Source organism: Danio aesculapii, chromosome 10 (genome assembly GCF_903798145.1).
Source record: "Danio aesculapii chromosome 10, fDanAes4.1, whole genome shotgun sequence".
In the NCBI taxonomy this organism is placed as follows: domain Eukaryota; kingdom Metazoa; phylum Chordata; class Actinopteri; order Cypriniformes; family Danionidae; genus Danio; species Danio aesculapii.
In genome coordinates this window covers 20,293,315-20,303,727 of record NC_079444.1, presented here as the reverse complement: position 1 = coordinate 20,303,727, position 10,413 = coordinate 20,293,315, and the positions used below count along the sequence as shown (strand labels likewise).

Sequence of the window (10,413 nt, the reverse complement as noted above, 5' to 3'; positions counted from 1 at the left end):
GCTAAAGCATAACAGTACCACAATATGTTTGCAGATATTTAAGAAACATGCCAAGTTTATCTGAAAAACAATGCTGAAGTCAGATATTCTGCTTTGAAAATGTGTTTTCTGTGCCGGAATGCTGTCTTTGTTTTGGCCATTTTAACCTGCCCAATGCCAGTTTAGCCAATTATATTTCAAAAACAGCATATTTAATTCATTCATTTAGAAAGGCTCTGAAAGCATGTGTCCGTGACCGAAATGTGACCTCCGCTGGACAGTAGCAGACTCCGAAATAAGACAAAGATTAGAGTTCCACATGAGGTGGTTAATTAGCAAATAATGAAAATATTACGAGCGTAAACATTAGGTGAGCAGGTTACATTGTAACCGTGTGACCTAACAACATGCTTCGTGACGAGATTCGTGACCCAGTGATAAGCAATTTAGCTGTTTGCACCAGACGAAACACGGCAGAGGTTTAAATGCAGCCATTCAGAAGCACAGAATATGCACTCACCAAATTGCAAGGTTTATAATCTGTTTAATACATATTAACCCTCTTTAACATTATTAAATGTAGATGCTGAATCACTCATATGTGTTTAGTTCTAAAGTTTAATTTCAAACAGTTTATTTTCTTTTCAAGATCTGAGGTAATCTATCTGCTACTTTCATTTGTATGGCAATAAATGTCATGTAAAATGGCATTCAAACTCACATTGTTAGCATTTAACACTGAATAAAGCACACGAGTTTTACCTGAGGTTATCGTTGTCTTTTGGTCACCTGTGAGAAATAGAAGCCGTTTCTAATATATCAATTCGAACACGATTTAAATCATTTGCAACTGTCCTCAATCTGGCAACCTGCATTTGCGTTTGTTTTGATTCTGGAGTGCAACACCTAGTTCAACCACTGAGTGCCAAACTTTCATACTGCAAAGTACTTAAAGTTTACCAATTTAAAACCATTTTGTTCAGTGGATTTAGCGTGGATGAATTGTTCATCTTAAGACTAAGAATGCATTAGCAAAATGCTAATTTTTATTTTATGCAGACTTTAAACTTCAAACAATATCCTTTGATCAACATAAATATTATACATGATGCTTTGTTTTACACCATAAAAACTTAACAATTTTTACAAATTTAAGTGGATAGAACATAAAACAATTAAGCTGTCCCCAAAAAACTCAAGAATTGTGATATTGCAACTCCTTTTAAATAAGTTGTTTGAGTGTCCGTTGTCCCCCATCTCCCGTTGTCCCCCATCCCCAGGGAGCGAAAACTAAAGCAACACATCCCTTTACATGATCTTCCATTAATACAAAGACAATTTATAAAAGTAACCAGCCCATTAGAAAAAAAACATTAATGCTTAGCCCTGTATATGTCTTAAACTTCAATCATAATGGTCTTAAAGGTCTTGAACTGAAGAAACCTGCAGAAACCCTGTTCAAGCACAAATGCTCTCTGAGAAGTGGTTTCACATACAGCCCACAGAGGTTTCGCACGCTCAACCCACAAGCACACTATGGAGGATTAAACCTGCAAATAGTAAAACTAAATAATTGCAGAAATATATATAAATGTACAGATAAATAATTGTAAAAATAGAAAAATAAAGTAATATATGAGTTAATAAAACAAATATATTGTATTTTTAAGTCATTTATTTTTTGTTCCTTTGTTTAATATTTTCTGCTTTATATATATATGGAAATTAGAAAGGGGGTTCTTAGGCGGCTGTGGCCTAATGGATAGGGAGTTGGACTTGTAATTGAAATGTTGCAGGCTCACTTTACTTTCACAAATAGAAGAGTCAGATGCTTGAGTTTCTTTCTTCTGTTGAATTCAAAAGAAGATATATTGAAGAAAGCTGGCAACAGTAATCATTGACTTCCATAGTAGACGATTTGTTTCTTCTACAATGAAAATCAGTGGTCACAGGTTTTCAGCTTAATTGGTGGTTCATTTCACTGTGGCGAGCCCTGGTGGATCATGAACTAAGGAAAGTGATTTCAGGTTTCTTTAAAACATCTTCAGAATTAGAACATCCTCTGTTTATCAGAAAAAAGAAACTTACAAAGGACTGAAACCAATTGAGGGTGAGTAAATATTCATTTTTGGGGTGAACTCCTATAAAGTAGTTCTGAGAACAAAAGGGGAATTCAGGCCAGCAATATGTACCTTTAAAGTGTCCAGTGAGTGTACTTAATGGGACACTAAAACAAAGGCAACAATAACTACATATAAATTTATCAACGGTCTTAACATATCTACAGATAGATACCCCAGCTACAGATAAACAACCTCTGGTGGTTGTAGTAGTGTTTGAGGCCTGAATTTATCTGTGTCAAAGCGCTAGATGGCAGCATTACATCCTCAGACTCACCGCTGAACCTCCTGCTGCCGATGGAGAAGAAGCGCCTGAATATCTTCATTCCTTCTCATGTCAGGCGGCCAGTCAACTTGACAATCAGTAGAATACACCGAAGGACCAAGCAAACATCTCCTACAGTTATTTTATCTACTTTGCTGCAAAACAACCGCCATATCTAGCCGTATCATGCATCCAATAGAAGTGTCAATCCCGTCTTTTCGGTCGGAGGGCAGTAGCGTGGAGAAGGGCTACACGGTGAGTTCAAGATCTGTTTTCAACACCAGACAGCAGGAGTAAACACGCGTTTATTGAAATTCACCATAACAAACATTACATTTCACCTCAGCGGATAATGATTAATGTCGAGGCGTAGACTTTGTTTATTGGCGTTGTCTCAAAACCTAGTGAGCTCACTACTTAGAGCGTGTTTGGGCGCGTTTAAACGGGGTTCTGTCACTCAGCCCCGCCTATGATGCACAAACATGATGTTTGGGGTTTTGAAACATTTAAAGTCCATCCATTCTGATATCTGTAAGCCCACTGAGGCAGACTGTGCTATGTTTACAATAAATAATGCATTTGTCCCCGCAGGTTTTTAAGATCGAGGTGCTCATGTGTGGCAGACAGCATACTGTTGAGAAACGATACAGTGAATTTCACGCGCTTCATAAGATGGTAAGCATGCGAGAAACTTCGAATAATACTATATACACTTCAGTACTATATGTAATAACGTAATCGATTAATTAGAATAAACTGTGAATGTTCATTGGAGTGTAAACTAATCGTTTGCTGTTGCAGTCTCAGAAGTTTCATGGGTTCACTCACAACAAAATATACTTTATTCTTTAATGTGTTCTTACAACAACACAACAATATAATGCAGATCAGCTTTTATTCATAGCGTGCATTAAAAACAGTTAACACAAAGGGTTTTACAGGTCATTAAAATAATTTACAGTAAATATACAAATATTAGTCCACTTTAACCAATTGGGAAAATTAATTGAAAATAAACTAAGAATAAAATTATATTTCAACACACGATTAATGATGAAACCAGGGGTGATTACATTAATATAATGTGATTATATAATATAGGGAACGTTTTTAATCAGGACATATTTTAAATGCAATATTTAAAAAGGTGCCTCCTGGAGAAGTTTTACAGTATTTATCATTTATTAAATTGAAAGGTCTTGTATAAATTTTTATCAGTGTTATCTGTATGTTTTTGTATAATGCATGTTTGTTATGAAACAGTTATGAATATAAATTATAAACTGCTGATGGCATTAAAACAAATAAATGATAAAATGATATAATAGCAAACATTATTATATTATCCCAAATAAAGAGAGAAAGTTTTGAATAACGATTGAGTTTGATGGAGAGATACTAGACTAAATAGTTGGGGCAGCAGTGATGAGTAAGTTAAATCCTATAAAAATGTACTTTATATAAAACTTTGTCTGAAGCCCAAGGCTATTCAGCTCATACTGAAGATGTAAAGTTCAGATCAAGTTTAGGGTGCTTTTACAATAAATAAATCAGTAATTGAGGTCTTTAAATCATGAGTGTGTTACATGCAGTGGTCAGCAGATATACTACCTAACATAACCATGACACAAAATAAATGATTGTATAAAATATGTATCACGTTTGTATTGTTTTATGTAAAATTTAAAATAGCCAAGTGGCTACAAGAATTGTATAATTGTTGTCTGAGCTGTTCAACTGATGCCCTTTTGGTTGCGAGACAATTAAAAAAAAAAAGTTCAGTACACAAATAAATCTCTCTGAAAAAAATCTGCAGTAATATTATTATATTTTTAAAAGGTATTAGTATGAAGTTTCATTTTAAAAAGCACTCTATTAACCATCCTGTCATTTCATTATAACCTCGGAAAATTAAACATTCATTCATTCATTCATTTTCTTGTCGGCTTAGTCCAGCCGCAACCCATCTCTGGGAAACACCCATACACACTCACTCACTCATACACTACGGACAATTCAGCCTTCCCAGTTCACCTGTACCACATGTCTTTGGACTGTGGGGAAACCGGAGCACCCGGAGGAAACCCATACGAATGCAGGGAGAACATGCAAACTCTACACAGAAACGCCAATTGACCCAGCTGAGGCTCGAACCAGCAACCTTCATGCTGTGAGGCGACAGCACTACCTACTGCGCCACTGCGTTGCCCCAAAAATGAAACAAAACATTGTTTTTGCATTCATGATCACAAGATGTTCTTTGTTGATATTATAAAAAAACTCTTTTTTTAATGCCAAGGTCATGAGAAATATGCTAACAATAAGGCTGAATTAGTTCCTGTTAATGAATTTACAAACATGAACAAACAATGAACAGGATTAGTTTTTGCTCTAAAGTGCATATGCATTTTGTATGTTTATGGATAGTGTAACTAACTGGACAATCTTCCCAGAAAACATCTCAGAGAATTTAAATTTAAAGCATGTACGATAAAAAATAACAGGGGTCCTAAGACTGACCCTTGGGGAATATTGCAATTGAGCCAAAGTAGAGAAAAAGTCGGCCAAATTCACAAAGAAAGTCCTTTACTTTGGGCTGGAAAACATCTGTATGCAGAGGCGCAGCAACCTCACTTTTAGAGACAGGCCATTTAGAAACAGGTGATTAAGAATGTAAACTTCTGGATTTCTTACAGCTGTCCCCCCATTTTTAAAATGTCCACTACGCCCCTGGCTGTATGTATACATACATTAATATATGTAGAGTGGGTACATAAAGTATTCAGACCCCCTTAATTTTTTTCACTCTTTGTTGTATTGCAATCATTTGGTAAAATCATTTAAGTTCATTTTTTCTACATTAATGTCCACACTGCACCTCATATCTACAGAAAAACACAGAATTGTTGACATTTTTTGATTGATTAAAAATGAAAAACTGAAATATCAGATGGTCCTAAGCATTCAGATTCTTTGCTCAATTTTTAGTAGAAGCACCAGTTTGATGTAATACAGCCGTGAGTCTTTTTGGAAAAGATCCATCAAGTTTTTCACACCTGGATTTGGGGATCCTCTGCAATTCCTCAATATGTTTTTTTTTGTGTATATTTAAGTCTGATAGAGAACTAAATTCAAGAGGAATAATGTTAAACCATATTTAGTGAAATTATTATGTTCTTTAAAAATAAAAGCTAAAGTCAGACCAGTATTTATTTGTCCCAATCAAAAATAAATGGAAAACTGTTTCTTGTAAAAGACCACATGTCGATGCCAATAGCCTATTGATTAAGTGCACCGACATATACTGTAGCACCATGGTGCTCACGGCGACCCGAGTTCGATTCCCGGCTTGAGATCCTTTGCTGACCCTTCCCCCCTCGCTGCTCCCAACTATTTCCTGTCCATTATCTGCACTATTCCATTCATTACAAGGTTAAAACCCCCTAAAAATTACATGAAAAGGACCAAAGAATAATCAATGCCATTTTATTAACAGTGTACAAAACAATACAAAAAGGATATTTCTTTGGCTTCTGTTTCCATTTTTATGTTTATTTAATCTAAAATAATATAATAATAATAATTAATATAATAATTCAATTTATTTACATTAGGGTTGATGCTGGCAAATTACATACTGAGAAAATGTTGGTTCAATGGTAATTCACAAAACCAGATGTGTTAACCCAGTGAGACTCTCTGGGTCATTCCAGTGAAGTGCTAATATATATTATTACTGTGCATATTTCACAGAGGAATTCTGGAATGTGAGCAACAGCACGTATTTGTGAAAAACCAGCATTTCTCAAGTGGTTCCTTGGGAAAAATCTGCAAACAAGTTTTCAGCAGAAGGTTTCTATCGTCAGCTCAGTTGTGATAGTTTGTACTTTTTAATTACTGTATGTGGTCAGAAATAATAATGTTGACTATTGCATGCTGCTGATACAGAACATCAAGACACATGATTGTTTATACTGTGAAAAGAGGATATTTGGCTTTGAGTGTCAGCTAAAGGGAATGGTTACACAATTTGTAGTTTTGGCAAAGTGTAGAAATTCCATGTGAAAGCACATTCTTGCCTTTTGTGTAAACTCCTGGGACATCGTCTGGCCAGTTTATGACAATATTTTTTTCTTTTCCCTTTTTGTAGCTTAAAAAGATAATAAAACCTCCAGAAATCCCATCAAAGCATGTGAGGAACTGGGTTCCCAAGGTTCTTGAGCAGAGGAGACAGGGACTAGAGCTCTACCTTCAGGTATTGATTTATAAACAGAACGAATAAAATCACAGCCTTTTTCATGTGTTCTGGAATAAGCATTTGATTTGTGTGCCTAGACTATAATCATGGAAAATGAGGTTATTCCAAAGATATTCCTGGATTTCCTCAATATCCGCCATTTCCCATCACTGCCAAAAACTGAAAGTTGTGGGTAAGGCTTTATAGTGTAATTGTCTAAAGTATAGGTCTTAGAAAGCAGACTTCTAAAAGGAAAAGGTCAAAGTAATTGTTTTTCTTCCTGTTTAGATCATTTGAAACCGAATCAGAGGAATCAAGGTATGTTTGCTCTTTATCTTCTCAGAACAATGAACCAAAAAAAAAACAACAACTATGAAGTGCTCTTATAAAATTGTTTTTGAGAAGTTATTGTGCTGGCTGGGAAGTGGCACCACCCACGTGATGAATTTCACAGTCTGTGTTTTTAACACTGTCATCAGAAACTGGACTAGTTTGTGACTCATTCTGTTCTCTCGTTCTGACCTTTCCTCTCTAAATCCTGCAGTAAACTGACACATCAACCAGCACTTCTCTACCAGAGGGATCCCTATCTGCTTCCTGCCACAAATGGTACACGTTTTTTCTTTTTTCTTTTTTTTACCTTTACCCCTTAAAAAAAAAAAAAAAAAAAATCAAAAGATCTGAAGAAAAGTAAGTAACACTTTAGTTTAGGTCACAATTCACGGTATTAACAAACCATTAACTAACATTACTAGCTTAATAAACTACTAATTAGCTCTTTACTAATAATTAGTCCGATAGGAGTTGGGTTTGGGTAGGATTAGGCATGCAGAATAAGATCATACTTTATAACTACTAATGAACAGTTACTATCTTAATATCAGGCAGGTAATAAACCAGTAGTTAATAGCGTGAGTTGTGACCTAAACTAAAGTGTTACCGTAAAGTCTAGGCATTTATATTTGCTTCACTGATATTCTGGAATGACAGATGAATAATAAAGATATTTTGGTAACCTTTTACACTAAGGTTGTATTAGATAATGCATTTACTAACATGAACAATACATTTATTACAGTATTTGTTCTTGTTAGTTAACATTAGGTAATGAAAATACAGTTGTTCTCTTTTAGTTCACGTTAACTCATAGTGCATTACTGTTAACAAGCATGAATTTGAATGTTAATAATGCATTAGTAAATGTTGAACTATGATCAATAAATGCTGTACAACTATTGTTCATAATTAGTTCATGTTAGTAAAAACGACAACTCATGAAACCTTACTGTAAATTGTGACTGATATTTTACTGAAGGGGTCATGTTATCCAAGTAATATAATATACATGTAATACATTTGTCTCAGAAAGTCTGTGACATTTCAGCTCAAAACACTTCACAGATAATTTATTATAGTGCTCTTTAAATGACAGTTTTCATGTGGCTCTATAAATGCAAATGAGCCACAGCTCCCCTTTTTAGAAGTGGGTGGGGCCATTACATCTGCTATTCTGGCAACAACAAACAAAATATCTGCATGTGTTTCACAAGTCTGTCTGTTTAATCTCAGGATATATGATTTTTCTGAGTACATAAACAGGAAGTGCACATCCAAAAACAAAACGTATGTGTGTGTGCTGCTTTATAACTTTGCAGATTTGTTTTATTGCTCAAACAGCAACGTTACACACTAAAGGAAGCTGAAAGTGTAAAAATCACAAGAGAACTCCTGTAAACACGTAAAACAATCTTATGCATGGATATAAAAATAAATATACTTCAAAATGACTTGAATATGTTACACATTTTGAACTAATAATCAACAAACATTTTTTGATAAATATTTTCATACACTTTAATGCTAATTGACAATAACATTCTGTTTGTTGCAGCTCATTTGCATTTAAAGACACACACACACACACACACACACACACAACTGTCATTTAAAGAAAACTAATAAATTATCTGTGAAGTATTTTGACAATATGACCCCTTCAGTAAAATATCAGTCCCATTTTACAATAAGGTTTCATGAGTTATTGTATTGTATACATCAATAACGTTTCTCAAAGAGATTAGCTTAAATTATTGTTAATTTATGTAATGTCATGTTACTAAATGTTAATTTATAAATGCATTAAATCACATTTAAATGTAAAATATAGATACATAGCAAACATACTATATATAGAACAGGCAAAATATAAAGGTGTATTACACTTGTATTGATGTCACGTTTGAAATGAGTGAATGATTTGTATATGAGACTTGAACACAGGAAGTATTGTTTATAGAATCAGTCAGACTTCTCACTGAACTGGCACAGATGACTCATTCAGTGAACCACAGGTTATTACATCTGAACTGAACTGACCTGTAAACTTCTAGCAGTCTAATTACTAATCATTTGCCACTATATAGCATAGGTATTATTATAATAATAGTATTTCACCAAAAGACATCATGCAAACACAAATCTATAATTATCAAAGCCTATTTTTTTTCCTCCTCCTTAAAATACATTTAATGAATGTTTCAACATTTTTTTTTTTACAGATACATTTTCCAATATGGTTATCGAAGGTGTGATACGTGGAATATTTTACCCAGATTTCCAGCCGAGGTAGATCTCCGCACTACAAACAACATCACGGATTAAAAAAAGGGATTCAACACTAACTCACACAGCACCAGTTTAACAGACTCACTCATCGCAGCCTTAAGAGTGTAGTTTGGTATTAACACTCCATGAGATTTTGCTTTGTTAAATCCAGATTTAGTTGTACACATTCATATCACTTATCAAATCAAGGTCTCATTTAAAATATCAGAAGTACCTCCGCATATGTTTGCACTTCTCTCCTCGTGTCATATACTGAGGTCAGATGGATGTCTGATCTCCTCTGACTGCGTTTCTGCAGATGAGCTAGATTATAAGTGTTGGAAGAGCCTTGAACATTTTCATTGTTATTGAATTATTGCATAAACGTTATTTTCTTTCTTCGTTGTTGAGGTTTTCATTATCAACTACCAGCCTTTGCTTATAAACAGCATAAAGGGAAGTAATGGATGAACCGAATCAGTGTAAATCCAGTGTGTATGTCTTATATCACGCTACTGCTTTAAACTGTGAAAGAAAAACGTTAAAAGTAAGCAACTTTAAACATTACTTCACTCAAAATGAAAATTCTGTATAGTCTATTCATCCTCATGCCATTCCAAACCCATAAGATGTTTGATCATCTTCTTAACATATATGAAAATATTTCAATGAATCGTCTGTCCCAACATTTAAAGTCTGTTGTTGTCGGTCCAGAAAAAAGCATAAAAGTAATACATTTGACTCCTGTGGTTTAACTATACAGCTTTATGAAGCAATCTAAGTACTTTGAGTATTCATTGAACAAATAACTTGACTTCCACATAGATATCTGAAGCACATTTGTGAGAGTATTGTGGTATTGTAAACAGTGCAGCACTTCTGGGTCCAGTTGTATTTTTGGAGTGTCAACACAACACTGAAGCATTGCAAGGTGTACAGTAGATTCATGTTGATTTGGGTCATAATATAATATAATATAATATAAAATATGAGTATCAATTAACTATATCAACATTTTAGAACCTTAGGTTACTTTCTCAAAATCCAATTCTGCGTTATGAAAACTTGCAAATTATTATATGTAAACTCAAAATGTCGATTTAAATGTCATAATTATGTGATGTAAAAACAGTAATGAGATGTTTAAAAGTAGAGGAAACTCTTAATTGTGATTAAGTCCAATTGTGAGATGTAAACATGCAGATGAC

The 10,413-nt window shown here is 34.3% G+C and overlaps 1 protein-coding gene across 2 annotated transcripts; it reads left to right on the top strand.

Moving 5' to 3' along the window:
• Nucleotides 1–2,379: 2,379 nt before the first annotated feature.
• Nucleotides 2,380–9,607, top strand: snx24 (sorting nexin 24). 2 transcript variants are annotated; one of them, XM_056466892.1, is made up of 7 exons: nucleotides 2,380–2,619; nucleotides 2,956–3,039; nucleotides 6,515–6,619; nucleotides 6,700–6,794; nucleotides 6,890–6,919; nucleotides 7,146–7,210; nucleotides 9,160–9,607. In XM_056466892.1, the coding sequence occupies exons 1-7, from the start codon at nucleotides 2,551–2,553 to the stop codon at nucleotides 9,228–9,230; spliced, it is 519 nt and encodes a 172-aa protein (XP_056322867.1). In that variant the 5' UTR covers nucleotides 2,380–2,550; the 3' UTR covers nucleotides 9,231–9,607. The 2 variants fall into 2 exon arrangements, with proteins under 2 accessions (XP_056322867.1, XP_056322869.1); XM_056466894.1 differs by lacking the exons at nucleotides 6,515–6,619; nucleotides 6,700–6,794; nucleotides 6,890–6,919; nucleotides 7,146–7,210; nucleotides 9,160–9,607 and adding an exon at nucleotides 4,316–5,876.
• The last annotated feature ends 806 nt before the right edge of the window (nucleotides 9,608–10,413 follow it).